This window comes from Zophobas morio, unplaced genomic scaffold, assembly GCF_036711695.1.
Source record: "Zophobas morio isolate AGI-343-1 ecotype UQ-CSIRO unplaced genomic scaffold, CSIRO_AGI_Zmor_V1 ptg000002l, whole genome shotgun sequence".
Classification (NCBI taxonomy): Eukaryota; Metazoa; Arthropoda; class Insecta; order Coleoptera; family Tenebrionidae; genus Zophobas; species Zophobas morio.
The window spans coordinates 8197217-8211528 of NW_026972107.1; the positions used below are offsets into that span (position 1 = coordinate 8197217).

At 40.5% G+C, this 14312-nt stretch overlaps 5 protein-coding genes across 5 annotated transcripts in view; 1 reads left to right on the forward strand and 4 right to left on the reverse strand.

The window, feature by feature from the left end:
• Window positions 1-838: 838 nt before the first annotated feature.
• LOC135126899 (lipase 3-like) lies at window positions 839-2228 on the reverse strand. Its single transcript, XM_064053116.1, has 2 exons — window positions 2072-2228; window positions 839-2019 (listed from the first exon to the last, which is right to left on the reverse strand). The coding sequence occupies exons 1-2, from the start codon at window positions 2186-2188 to the stop codon at window positions 925-927; spliced, it is 1212 nt and encodes a 403-aa protein (XP_063909186.1). The 5' UTR covers window positions 2189-2228; the 3' UTR covers window positions 839-924.
• A 289-nt stretch (window positions 2229-2517) lies between these two features.
• Window positions 2518-4432, forward strand: LOC135126907 (lipase 3-like). The gene is made up of 4 exons (XM_064053130.1): window positions 2518-3074; window positions 3122-3841; window positions 3898-4125; window positions 4177-4432. Exons 1-4 carry the CDS (start codon window positions 2994-2996, stop codon window positions 4324-4326), a joined length of 1179 nt encoding a protein of 392 aa, XP_063909200.1. The 5' UTR covers window positions 2518-2993; the 3' UTR covers window positions 4327-4432.
• Window positions 4433-5138: 706 nt separating this feature from the next.
• On the reverse strand, window positions 5139-6581 carry LOC135142348 (lipase 3-like). Its single transcript, XM_064074072.1, has 3 exons — window positions 6439-6581; window positions 6191-6386; window positions 5139-6134 (listed from the first exon to the last, which is right to left on the reverse strand). The coding sequence occupies exons 1-3, from the start codon at window positions 6553-6555 to the stop codon at window positions 5230-5232; spliced, it is 1218 nt and encodes a 405-aa protein (XP_063930142.1). The 5' UTR covers window positions 6556-6581; the 3' UTR covers window positions 5139-5229.
• Window positions 6582-7953: 1372 nt separating this feature from the next.
• Window positions 7954-9328, reverse strand: LOC135142431 (lipase 3-like). Its single transcript, XM_064074173.1, has 3 exons — window positions 9200-9328; window positions 8952-9147; window positions 7954-8895 (listed from the first exon to the last, which is right to left on the reverse strand). The coding sequence occupies exons 1-3, from the start codon at window positions 9314-9316 to the stop codon at window positions 7988-7990; spliced, it is 1221 nt and encodes a 406-aa protein (XP_063930243.1). The 5' UTR covers window positions 9317-9328; the 3' UTR covers window positions 7954-7987.
• A 1895-nt stretch (window positions 9329-11223) lies between these two features.
• Ds (dachsous) overlaps window positions 11224-14312 on the reverse strand; it is a 230451-nt gene continuing 227362 nt past the window's right edge. The window contains exon 10 of the mRNA XM_064053140.1: window positions 11224-14283. Within this exon, the coding sequence (XP_063909210.1) occupies window positions 11598-14283 (2686 nt within the window). The 3' untranslated portion in view covers window positions 11224-11597. The remainder of the gene's footprint in view (window positions 14284-14312) is intronic.

Sequence of the window (14312 nt, forward strand, 5' to 3'; positions counted from 1 at the left end):
ATTCTATACGGTCAAAAACAAGTAAGGCTAGATAAAGACTTAAAATGTTTCAGTAAAGATGTTTTAACTTAAGAAATATAGTATTTTTTAATTTAATAAAAAATTAAGGAGCTAGTAGTAATTACTAGTACACACTTAAAATCTGTATAGTGAGATTATTTAATCTAATCAAATATTTTGTTGACTGTTTAATCAACAAAATGTCAAAGGTATATCTGCTATATTGTTTATATTTCTAATAAATTGAATGGAAAGTTTTTTAACAGATGGTACTTTAGATTTGATTGTATCATCTAATGGTACTACAAATTATCATATGTTGAACTGCGGATGTTTTGCTTAGTTACATTAGAATCTCGGGAACCCTGTGTGTCTCTTGCTTAGTTGCTTAAGAATCTCAGGAGCCCCGAGTGTCTTTTGCTTAGTTGCACAAGAATCTCGGGGACCCTGAGTGTCTTTTGCTTAGTCGCTTAAGAACCTCGAGAGCCCTGAGTGTCTTTTACTTATTTGCTTAAGAATCTCGGGAGCCCTGAGTGTCTTTTGCTTAGTTGCTTAAGAATCTCATGAGGCCTGAGTGTCTTTTGCTTAGATGCTTAAGAATCTCGCGAGGCCGGGGTGTCTTTTGCTTAGTTGCTTAAGAATCTTAGGAGCCCTGAGTGTCTTTTGCTCTATATTTACGTGGTGTGCTTATTTATAGAGATTCGACAGGAAAGAAATAAAAATAGCTGACATGGTACCATCAAGAATTTTGTTATTTTATGTTTCACCAAAATAAAGATGAAATTGGTGTGTTTTTAAGTAAAATGTATGTTTTTAAAGGTATATTAGTAACAACATCTTGCATTTGAAAATTACTTTATTAAAGCAACTCAAGTGGTAGATAACGTAACAATAAAAATACTTCTGTAGTTCCAAAAATAATTATCAGTGCCTAGCCATTAAACTAATGACCCTCGCATAAAGAATTTCTGGGGCGCTAATTCCGTACAGGTAGTCCAAATGGTTGAACTCATCATCCGAGACCAAAAAGTGTGCAGCACACGCATCCCCCAATCCATCACATAGTTTAATAACATCAGTTTCTCCCGCCATCCAGTCATTGTGACTATAGAACATATAAATCGGCGCAGTTATCTTCGACAAATCATAATCTGGTGGTGACAACTGCCCATAGATGGCCAAATTGTCCAGTCCAAAGTCGTATTCTCGGAAATAACCCGAGCTGATTTCTTGAGCGTAGTGCATCAGTTGTCTAACTGAAGCACCAGCTGGAGTATGTCCCGTAAGCACCGGCAAAATCGTCGCGTTCATCTCATGTGGACTGAACCCACAAATGGCGAAAAGGGCATTCGTGCAAAGAGCTTGTGTGATCTCGTCGTCAGCGCAAAGGAGAGATCCCACAGCTTCGATAAAATCGCTGCTTGGAAGGAACTCGTTGAGTCCAATAAGTTCAGCAAGGACGTCGAGAGGGCCTGAGAAGGACGCTACAATGTGCATGAGGGGGCTTGTCATGTGGTTCATGTAGGCGACAGGCGCCAAGCTGAAGTGGGCAGCGATTTTGTCGTTGTATTCTGGACGTTTGGACGCCATGACGTAATAGCTAGTGGTACCTTGGGAGTGCCCGATGTGGTAGACTTGGCTCTGGCCGGTGGTTTCCAACACGTAGTCGATCATAGTAGGTACATCCACGTTCCCGATTTCGTGCCAGCTGAAGTGCCAGAACTCAGCATCCGTGTCCGGGTTCAGAGTTGTGTGGTTACGAGACTCGTGGTTGCCTCTACCATTGCCCATCCACACATCGTAGCCTTCATCGGCAAGCAAATAACCCAATCCGTGAGTGGTACCAGTGATAATCCAGTCAGCTGAAGAGCACAGAAGACCATGCATCAAGAAAGCGACTTTGTTTTTGTTGTGTGAGGTTCTTCCGTGAGGAATTCGGTGAAGTCTTAGAATGTAGCCATCTGAAGTCGTGACAAAATGTTCTTCCGCCGGGTAACCATATTTAGTTATGAGCTCAGGCTAAAGTGGTACTTTTGTAGAAAAAATTATACAATAGGAAGGTAGTACTTACGACTGTAAGGTCGGCATCTTCGTCGTCTTGCAACACCGGGTGTCCAAGTTGTCTTGAATGAGGGACACCCAAAGAAAGGGTTATCACGGTGCTAAGTATCAACGGTAGAAGCAACATTTTTTTGTGTTGCCAACGATAGCTGACAATAGTGCCTGATTTTTTGCGCGCAGTTTTTATAAGGATCTTGATAGCTAATCTTAACTTAAAATCTAAAAACGAGTGTCCGATTTTTCTGCGTAAGCGAGATAGTGTTGCAAATTTCAGAAGTACCGCAATTTTTAAAATTACTTTCGTGTAATGAAACTTAAGTTAAAGATAAAGTTATTGTCGGCAGATTAAAAAAACGTATGCCAATGTCTTCTGTAAACTAAATTGGAGAGGTACTTCAAAAAATTATTGTTTTTGAGTGTTATGTTTTTACTTAGCATATAGAACATGTTTTTTTGCACCTTTTGACTGTAATGGAATGTTAAGTGTGTACTACAATGTCAATCATATGTGGATCTGAGGTGAAACTCTCGTAGTACTGCTAATACCTCTGTCGTACCAACACATTTTTTTTCTTAGAATTGTGGACTTATTTTGTGCCCTAGTGAATAGTTTGTTTAAAAAAATAAAAGATACGTTCTTTGTGGCTGTCACATTAATGATGATAGTGTTCTAATTTTTTTATTTCACGTACACAAATTCACTTCGAAGCAATACCTAGTACCGCGATACCAATATCGTTTAACCTTGCAATACACCATTGTATATTGCTGATACAATCTGTTCTAGAACAAAGAAACTATGCTGTCAAAGGTCACACAAAAATACCACCTCTAGAGCAAAAATAAGCGATAAATACTAGATTACTTAAATGTACGAAACATGGACATGTATTTAAACGCTAGTACTATCATTTTGTCTTTAATTGACAATCATGATCAGGTTCGCACACGTTATAGTTTTTTCCACTTTTCTGTCAACATGGGTTATAGGATCCGATGTTGGTCTAACACCCGTAAGTGTCTTTTTTCTTCTACTACCTCTTCTAAGCATACCCCATAGGTCCAAATGATTGAAGGCCACGGTTACCCTTCCGAGACTCACTATATAAAAACCGAAGATGGCTACATCCTCACCTACTACCGCATACCCCACGGAATCGTCGATGACTCGACTTCGCCTCGACCAACAGTGTTACTCCAACACGGCTTCATCTCTTCAGCCGCCGATTACGTAAACATGGGTCCTGGTCGCAGCTTGGGCTACATTCTGGCTGACGCTGGCTACGACGTATGGCTAGGCAATGCCAGAGGGAACACTTTTTCCCGAAACCACACAATTTGGAGTCCCGATTTCAACAAGAACCTATTTTTTGACTTCAGTTGGCACGAAATCGGGTACTACGATTACCCAGCAGCTATTGACTATATTTTAAATTTGAAAGGTGACGACAGTTTGTATTACGTAGGACATTCTCAAGGTACCACTTCGTTCTTGGTTTTGGCTAGCACGAGACCCGAATACAACAAAAAAATTAAATTGGCGACCCTCCTCGCTCCTGCTGGGCACATGGGCAACCCGCCCAACGCTGCTGTAAAAGAATATTGTATGTTGATAGATGAGTACGCGGCAACTTGGGCGGCGTCCCTAATTTTTGAAATTCCGAACACTGAGGCTGCGAGAATTTGGGGGTCGACTACTTGTGTTTTGCCTGTGAATTATGCTGACTGCGCGGCGGTTTATTATACCACCATGGGTATTGATATTACGGAAGTGGAACCGGTACTTCAGAGTCGAGTTTCAGGGATGATTTTGATTTGACTTGATTTGCTTTGTAGGAAATGTTGCCCGTTATAGCCACCAACGCTCCAGCTGACGCCGCTATTAAAGAGTTGGTACACTATGGTCAGATTATAAAAACCGGGAATTTTGCAAAGTTTGATTATGGTATGATGACCAATCTTATGGTGTATGGTAGCATGACGCCACCGCTTTATGACCTTAGTAAAATTACGGCACCTGTAGCTTTTTATTATGCTACCAATGATGGGTTGTTGTCTATTGAGGTAATGGCGGTAGTAATGGAAGTACGACTGAGTACTATGTTGATTTTTTAGGACGTGAAGCAAACTATTAGTGAGGTTTCCAACGTGGCCGGGGAATATTTGGTACCACTTGATGCTTTTAATCATTATGATTTTCTTTTTGCGAAGGACGTGGTAGAACTCCTTTATAATGAAGTTGTTGCCACTATTAAAAAGTTTTAGAGGACGTTACTTCTTTTTTGAATATTTTGATTCTTGTATGAATTAAAATATATCTGTTTCGAGGAACTTATTAAACTGTTTTGCCTAATAAAGTAGTTATCCACTTGATTGAAGTTTAATGTTCTACATTGTATGCGGACATATATTTTTGTATATAATCTTTATTTATAAATGTTGATTATAATGTTGCGTATGGTACTTACGCGTGATAATAAATATTCGAATTGATAAGAAAAATTTGTATACATACAATCGGCATGCGAAAATTGTGCAAATGAATTATTCATTTAATTAATATAAGCCATCTGAGATTAAACGCGTCAATAGTGTTGATGTTGATTACTGCAATTACTGTTGCAATGGCGTTCTTATCTTCAAAAATAGCGATTAAAATGAATACAATAACAAAAAACAAATGTACTTAAATTGTTTCTATGTCACTTGATATTCTTTTTGCTACAGATGTACAAATAAATACATGTGTAGATTTTTATCGGAATAAAGGTCAATAAAGTCTCGGTTGTAATACTGGTTGCCTGTAATACATAGATCGAATCCTGCATTTGTTCATTCAACGTTTAATATTAACAATATCCAAGAAGAAAAAAACATTTATGGTTCTTTCCGTATGACATATACGGTACTATTTACTTTTAGCTCACCAGAATTACTTTTATATCTTTATCTATCATTCAGCAGGTGGCTTTTGATTAAACCATCACCATAGTAACCAACCGTTTATAATTTGTACACTTTAAAACCCTGTGAAGGTCACGTTTCTAAAAGATTTGGCCTCCTCAGCTCATGTCTCATTCATGATCGACTACTATTTTATTAAATTACTTTATTAAAGTCAATTCAAGGTTACATAGTACCAAAATATCTTCAAATCTTCAACCAAGATCAGTCAAGGTGTGCAATGATCTCTATCATTGGCTTATACACAAGTTCCGGTGTCCTAATCCCGTACAAGTAGTCCAAATGGTTGAACTCCCCATCAGCCACCAAAATCATTTCTTTGCAAGCACTACCAATACCAGTACAAAACTTCAGCACGTCTTCTTCAGCCGACAACCAATCATTCCGACTGAAGTACAAATAAATAGGTGCTTGAATATTTTCCAACTCGTAGTTAGGCGGAGTGAGTTGTCCATATTCTATCAAATTATCCAACCCGAAGTCGTACTGACGGAACTCTCCTGAGTTAATCTCTTGAGCGTAATGCATCATCTGTCTAACAGAAATTCCAGCTGGAGTATGTCCCATCAACACTGGCAGGATCGTGGCGTTCATCTCATCCGGACTGAACCCACAGATGACGAAAAGTGCGTTACTACAAAGAGCCTGAGTGGGGTCATCATCAGCACAAAGGTCATCTCCGATCATTTCCATGAAGTCGTTGCTTGGGAGAAATTCGTTCATTCCGATCAACTCAGCAAGGAGATCCAGAGAACCAGACCAAAAGGCCAGAATGTGCATCAAAGGGCTGGTCATATGGTTCATGTAGGCAATAGGTGCCAGACTGAAGTGTGCCTTGATTTTGGCATTGTATTCGGGACGCATGGCTGCCATTACGTAGTAGCTGGTACTACCTTGAGAGTGACCAATGTGGACGACTTGGCTCTGACCAGTCACTTCCAGAGCGTAGTCTATCATCGTGGCTACGTCAATAGCACCGATTTCGTGCCAGCTGAAGTGCCAGAAGTCGTCGTCGGTGTCTGGATTCAGGGTCGTGTGGTTTCTGGATTCGTGGTTACCGCGTGCGTTACCCATCCAGACGTCGTAGCCGGCGTCGGCCATTAGGTACCCTGTTGGTGTCAAAATTCATTTTCATATTACCATTATTATTATGGTAGTAGTTTACCTAGGCCATGTTCGGTTCCCGTAAGGACCCAATCCGCCGAAGAACACAAAAGACCATGCATCAAGAAAACGACTTTGTCGGAAACTGTGTCCGAATTTTTGCCGTGAGGGATTCGGTGCATTCTTAAGATGTAGCCGTCTGAGGTGGTAACGAAGTGTTCTTCAGCCGGATAGCCATATTTTTGGAGGAGTTCCATCTGGAAAGTTCTGATGTGATTTCGGGAATGTGGAAGTGGTGGTAGTACTTACAACAGAGAGGTCAGCGTCTTCGTCATCTGCGGGAACGAGGTCCCGTATTTGTCCATGGTATGGACTTGCGATGGAGTAGGTAAAGAGGGTGAAAAATAAAATGAGAAAGGTGTTCATATTTAAGGTTATGACTTAGCTGGGTAGAAAACTCTACTTGTTTTAGCATGAAAAGCGCCACGCTTTTATACGTTTTGAGAGATAGAAATATCTCGAGTATTTTATCGAAATTAAAAGTAATGGTGACAGGGCTTGTAAATGCACGTACATTTTAGAAAACGTGCGTTGCATTTATTGTATTCATTCAGAATTTCTAAAATCCTTTTTTTTAGGTGACAATTAATGTTGAATGGTTCTTCTTACAAATTGTACATGATTTTGAATGCCATAGTTGTCTATTTTAGTTTAGTCATTCTAGTTTTGCAAATCATTTGCTTTTGCTTTTCTCGTTGAGTCGTTTTTTAGGTATTTCAAATTTATTTTTCAAAGCAATATAGTTCATTTTTTAAGGGTGTGGACAAAATTGTCAACATAATATACATAAAATAAGGGTGATGTTGATTATATTTTCAGCAGTTGGAATGAAATGTGTAATCCGAGATTACAAGTTAAAATAATTGGAACAAAAAATTTTAGGATAACAATAACGTGACATTAAAAAAAAAAGAATGTTTTGGGCAAAACGTCAATGTTGACATTTATTTTTTTTTTGGAAAATACACTGTGAAATGTGTATTTTGGGTTGAGTGAATATTTCCACGCCTTTCAAAATTGGACTATAGATTAACCATATGCATCTGATAAATAGTTCTATTGCGGAAGTGATGCTCATTGCCGCCCGATCACCAGCGCTATTGCAGTCGTGGCCTACAACTTCGAGAATTCTTAATAACAATTACTACTTTTTCTAGGTTTTCTTCAGTTTTCCGAGTTCTCCTAGATGTTAAAATGGTTTAAAAATTAAAAATGACTCTTCAAAATCACAATTTTTGTGATGATCTTGATTAGATAAACCGTGATTTGCACCAAATGCCACTTAGGTTGAGACTGCACAGTCGGCCAGCCTGACGTCGCGCCGTAGTTTTTAATATTTGTCTGGTTGATTACCCATCACTTCGGTTGTGCCTAACTTTGGTTATTATAGACTATCGTCGCTAAAGAAAATTCTGCAGCTAGTGTGTTCATCGAGAAAGATAAATTATGAAATTTGATATTAACAATGTCCACGAAGAAAAAACCATTTATGGTTCTTTCCGTATGACATATACGGTACTACTTACTTTTGGTTCAGTAGAATTAGTTTTATGTCTTTAGCTATCATTCATCAGGAAGCTTTTGATTAAACCATCACCATAGTAACTAACCGTTTATAATTTGTACAATGTACATTTAAAAATGCTGTGAAGGTCACGTTTTTAAATGATTTGTCCTTCTCACCTCATGCCGCATTCATATTTGGAAACAATGACCGACTACTATTTTATTAAATTACTTTATTAAAGTCAATTCAAGGTTACATAGTACCAAAATATCTTCAAATCTTCAACCCAGATCAGTAAAGGTCTGCAATAATCTCAATCATTGGCTTATACACAAGGTCCGGTGTTCTAATCCCGTACAAGTAGTCCAAATGGTTGAATTCCCCATCAGCCACCAAAATCATTTCTTTGCAAGCGCCACCAATACCAGTACAGAACTTCAGCACATCTTCTTCAGCGGACAACCAATCATTTCGACTAAAGTACAAATAAATAGGTGCTTGAATATTGTCCAGCTCGTAGTTAGGCGGAGTGGATTGTCCATATTCGATCAAATTATCATCCGATCCGAAGTCGTACTGACAGAACTCTCCTGAGTTAATCTCTTGAGCATAATGCATCATCTGTCTAACAGAAATTCCAGCTGGAGTATGTCCCGTCAACACTGGCAGGATCGTGGCGTTCATTTCATCCGGACTGAACCCACAGATGACGAAAAGGGCGTTACTGCAAAGAACCTGAGTAGGGTCGCCATCAGCACAAAGGTCATCTCCGACCATTTCCATGAAGTCGTTGCTCGGGAGAAACTCGTTGATACCGATCAACTCAGCAAGGAAATCCAGAGTTCCAGACCAGGAAGCCAGAATGTGCATCAAAGGGCTGGTCATGTGGTTCATGTAGGCAATAGGTGCCAGACTGAAGTGTGCCTTGATTTTGGCGTTATATTCGGGACGCATGGCTGTCATTACGTAGTAACTGGTACTACCTTGAGAGTGACCAATGTGGACGACTTGGCTCTGACCAGTCACTTCTAAAGCGTAATCTATCATCGTGGCTACGTCGATGGCACCGATTTCGTGCCAGCTGAAGTGCCAGAAGTCGTCGTCGGTATCTGGATTAAGGGTCGTGTGGTTTCTGGATTCGTGGTTACCGCGTGCGTTACCCATCCAGACGTCGTAGCCGGCGTCGGCCATTAGGTACCCTGTTAGTGTCAAAATTCATTTTCTTATTATCACTATTATTATGGTGGTAGTTTACCTAGGCCATGTTCGGTTCCCGTGAGGACCCAATCCGCCGAAGAACACAAAAGACCATGCATCAAGAAAACGACTTTGTCGGAAACTGTGTCTGAGTTTTTACCGTGAGGGATTCGGTGCATTCTTAAGATGTAGCCGTCTGAGGTGGTAACGAAGTGTTCTTCAGCCGGGTAGCCATATTTTTCGAGAAGTTCCATCTGGAAAGTTCTGATGTGACTGCGGGATTGTGAAAGTGCTGGTAGTACTTACAACAGAGAGGTCAGCGTCTTCGTCATCTGCAGGAACGAGGTCGCGTATTTGTCCATGGTAGGGACTTGCGATGGAGTAGGTAAAGAGGGTGAAAAATAAAATGAGAAGGGTGTTCATTTTTAAGGTTATGATTTAGCTGGGTGGAAAATGCTACTTGTATTAGCATGAAGAACATCACGCTTTTATAGGAATTTGAGAGATAGAAATATCTCGAGTATTTTATCAAAATTAAAAGTAATGGTGACAGGGCTTGTTAATGCACGTGCATTTTAGAAAAGTGTATTGCAATTTTTTGCATTCATTCATAATCTCTATTTTTTGTTTTCATGTGACAGGTAAAATTAAGTGCCTATTTTTACAAACTTTACACTATTTATTTTGAATGCCGCATAACAGTCAATTTTAGTTTAGTCATTCTACATGTATTTATTAAATATTTGCTTTTGCTTATTCCGTTGAGAGTCGTCTCCCCAATCTAGAGATTCGTTTTTTACTTGAAATTTATTTTTCAAAGGACTGTAGTTCATTTTTTAAAGGCGTGGACAAAATTATGCAACACAAACTAAGGGTGACGTTGATTATATTTTCATTCGAATAAAATGTGTAATTCAGATCAAATAAGAATAATAATACCTAATTATATTCAAAACACATTATTCCATTGTGGCTTAATTAATCATTTTAGTCCTCTGTTTTAAGGAGACAACTCATTCAAATTAAATAAATTTCTACGTGATATTCTTTCGATGTACAAACATAAACAATCGAAGTTAAGCATGTCCACTGATAATAATACACTCTTTTACGTTGGTTATTTGCCTTCAATATAATCATATTGCACCTCCTTGGAATTTGCGCCCTCGCGGCGCAGGGGGTTTGAGATGTCATTTACACCACTGATATAAAGGTTATCAGAAAACATTTTTTTTTGTACATTTTTTAAGGAAGCAGAATTTGTTGGACTGTACTTCAAGAGCGAGGGACTAACCTTGGACCACTTTTTCTCATTAGGAATATTAATTCTGAGAACCAAATCAGAAGTAGCAATCTTGTTGCCTGTCTTTCTCTACCAGATTAATCATAATATATAATTCTATGTTATTTATATTATGTAAGACGCTTTTCAATAGGTGTACGTTGGTATGTCGAGCACACAACAACATTTTACTTTTCGTGGTGCTTGGTGCGGGAGTCCTGGGGGAATTGTGCACCTACGGTATTCTATCTCGTATAGCAACCGATTGTATAAATTTTTATTATTTCATTTTCATCAATTTATATTTTCATTATTATCAATTCTCCTGCACGTTGTAATCATATTTACCTAAGGTAAGTGGTTTAATCTATCTTTTGAAAGGTTAAAAAATCGGTGTCGAGCAGTTATTCGCTAGGAAAGTGTATAAATAACATATAATTGATAGATAGCTTTTAAGATAAACAAATTAGCATGAAAGAGATAATTCAGAAACTCCAAAGTCTGTAAATATTATTATTATTATCATCATCTTAGAAGATTGTCAGTTGATTTTTTTATCATGTTTCATAACAATAATGACCAAATGTCTAAATATATCACACACAGGTGCCATCTGATTAGATACTTTTATTTATTTTTACGACAATTTAAGATCCAGTTATACCTTTGACCGAACGAGTATTAATTATCATTATTAATTGACTAACCTTTATTCTGTAGCAATTATTTGAGATTACAGATGTGAGATTAAAATCACAACACTTATTAACAATATACATTTTTTAAAACTGACGTGGGATGTAAGGATGTATTGTATTGCATTCATATTTTTTCTTGCCGGTTAATACTTGATTACATGATTTTATTTACTAAAATGTTCTTTCTAGTATTGGATCCAGATTTTAGTTTCTAAATGTCGGGTTCTAACCATATACAAGGTTAACTATTTTTGGTTTGATTTAAGTAAAAATATTTAAATTAAAGCAAGTTTGCCTCGGAGGTAGTTGTATAATGAAAAAAAAACGATTTTTTATTTAAAAAACTTCATTTATTTTGTTTGTACATTTTTATACAGCAACACTTATGACACAATTATTTAGTCCTACAACTAAACATTCATCTTCAACGCGTTCACATTCAACGACACAACAAACACATTTGTATAAATTTGGTTAACAACATTCAAATCGAAATAATTTAGATTCCTCGCTATTTATAATTACAAAACTTGGAATAGTTACATATCTACAATAATTTAAAAATTTTATACAAAACATTTAAAAGCTTACAGAGAAAGTTAGTCTTTATGGCTAAAAATGGCAGGCAGAGAAAACACTACCTAGTGAGCATTTCTAATAAATTATATACACGAAATTATAGTACAATCGATTTAAAAAAGTCCCTAATAAAAGTCCTGAACACTTAAATCCTCATCTCCGTATCCACCACCGTCTTCGTCCTGCTCTGCGGCGGCTGCCGCCCCATCACATGGTGACTCGTCGGCAAACCGGGCGTAACCAGCGGCGAAATCGACGGCGATTTCGTCGCCAGCGGCGACAGACTCGGAGAGAAACTCGGCGACATCGCCGTCGACGTGCTGAACGTAGCCCCCGAAGCGTCGTGGTTGATCGGCGATCTCGGCAACATCATCATCTGGTTGTGAGTCCCCGCGTGATGACTAGAACCGCCCCTCGAGTTCAAGACGGGCATCGCTATGGACCTCGGGGCCACGCTCGTGATCAGCGGCGGCGGGATGCTCTTGGCCGGCGCCGAACTCTTGCTTTTCACGCTCGAGTTACCGCTGGCCCCGCTCTTCACCGACGCCGTGTCGTCTTTCAGTCTTGCAATCTCGGAGAACACGTGAGCCAGGGGCTGGTACTGCGGCCCCCAGTCGAGCAAATAGTCCCAATTGTAACTACCGGCCAACTCCTCCTCGCTGTGCACTATCGAACTCAACGAACCGTTCATGGAGGGTTGGTGCGTCACCGCCGGCACCTCCCCGTACCCACCGATCGCCATCACGTGCTCCAACGTGGAGGGGTTCACGCCGCCCCCTTCGTCCGTGGAGCTCGCCCGGTCACTGCCTGCCACGTCGTTAAGCTTCGCGTAAATCAGGGTCATGTCGTTTTCGTTGTTGCCTTCCTCGTCGAAGATGTGCAGGCTGTCTAAAGGCACGCCCTGGTGGTGGTGGATGGACTCTTTGCTGCTGCCGGCGCGGGGGTCCGAACAGAGGCGGGAGGCGGCTTGAGGAACGCCGCCTCCGCTGTTGATCCCTAACCGGGCGAGGTACTCCTGGGTGTTTCGAACCGAAACGTCCGACAGGTTGTCGTCGTCGTCGTTCTGCCTGTGAATCCCGGAGTCTCTCTGAAGAGGTCCTTCGTTAATCATGCGAATTTCTTCGTCTTCGCCGTCTTCACCGTCTTCGGCGGACCCGCGTCCGCTCGACCCGGATTGTTCGGAACCTGAGAGTTCAGACGTGGTGGCAGCTCCGGAGTTGGAACTAGCAGCATGTCCAGGACCGTATGGAGGTATTTCGTCGTATTTCGGCGGTGCGAACTGGTTAGCGCTACTAGTCACTACACCACCGCTACCACGGATCGGAATCGTATCGAAAGCACTAGGGTCCACGTAGTTGTTCGAAGTACTTACACTTTCACTGTTCAAGTTTGGTTTATTAATTTTCTTGTTACGTTTGTTACGCATATGAAGGAATACGAACACAGCACCGAAAGTTATGAGGAGAAGGATCAACGCTATTAGAAGACCGAGGGCCCAATCTGCTATTCCTCCGTTTGCGGCGGCCACTGTGGTATTGTTTTCTCGATTGATGGCCAAGTTGGTACCAGGATCCGCCAGTGGGTCTAGAGTAATTTCCACTACCGTCATATTCGTTAGTGATCCTTGGCGTCCAGAGCTCGCCGTCACCACTAAACTGATCTCCCTCCCGGAGTCCAATCCTTCCGAATTCTCAAACTTCTTTTTAATCATCACAGCTCCAGTGGTTCTATTTATTTTGAAATAGGAGTGTTGAGTGGTGAGTTGGTACACCACACGACCATCAGGCCCCTTGTCTCTATCAGTGGCGGTCACATGTCCCACTACGTACCCCACAGGCAGTGGTACCGAAGTCGCCAAGATAAATTTATAAGTTCGTTCCGTAAACTGAGGGTGAAATTCGTCTTTACTCTCAATTTCCACCCTCACTTTAACCGTAGAAGATTTCCCTCCGACATCAGTAGCCCTCACCATGAAAATATAGCGACTGTGTTGTTCGTAGTCGAAGATGGAGTTTGTGGTAACTAAACCCGTCGAGGAATCAATGTGGAACAAACGCCAGGAATCGTCAATCCCCGGGTAATTCGAAGAACTAGCGCTTACGATCGAGTAGTTCAGCGTACCAAAAGCACCCTTATCTAAATCGGTAGCATGAGCTGTGAAAATGGCAGTACCAACGGGTTCATTTTCTCCAACAAACTCCAAGTACTCAGGAACGGGGAACTTCGGTTCGTTGTCGTTTTCATCTTGGAGACCCACAAGGAACGTGTTCAGGGTACACAAAGGACTGGGACCTCGGTCACACGCGCGCAATACGAGGTTGTATTCGGTGTTGCCACTATCGAAATCCAAAGTCTTGTTCACGGAAAGTACTCCCGAAACTATGTCCAGTTTGAACAAGCCCTCGTCGTTCCCTGAGGTAATGTCGTACGTTATTTCTGAATTAGGACCCGTAGAATCAGCATCGGTTGCTATAATTTTCTTAATCGAAGTACCCACGGGAGTACCTTCACTAATCGTAAGTTCATAATCGGCTTGTTTAAATACTGGCGCATTGTCATTCGTATCGTCGATTCTAACCACCACAGCTATCATCGAATAGTTGGAAGTAAAAGTCATATCTCCGATTGTGATTTTGAGGTTATAAACATCTTGCAGTTCACGATCCATGTTCTTCACGACGACCAAAGCACCAGATGGGTTTGACACTTCGAAAGAGCCGTCGTCGTTGCCTTCAGTTATGTAGAAGTTCGTCCCTTGTTTCTGAACTCCTGTGGGTTTCGCCAAGTGCAGTATGGTCGTACCTTTTGGAATGTCTTCAGGAATTTGGATCCTGTGAACAAAAAAGTATTAGTTTCGTGG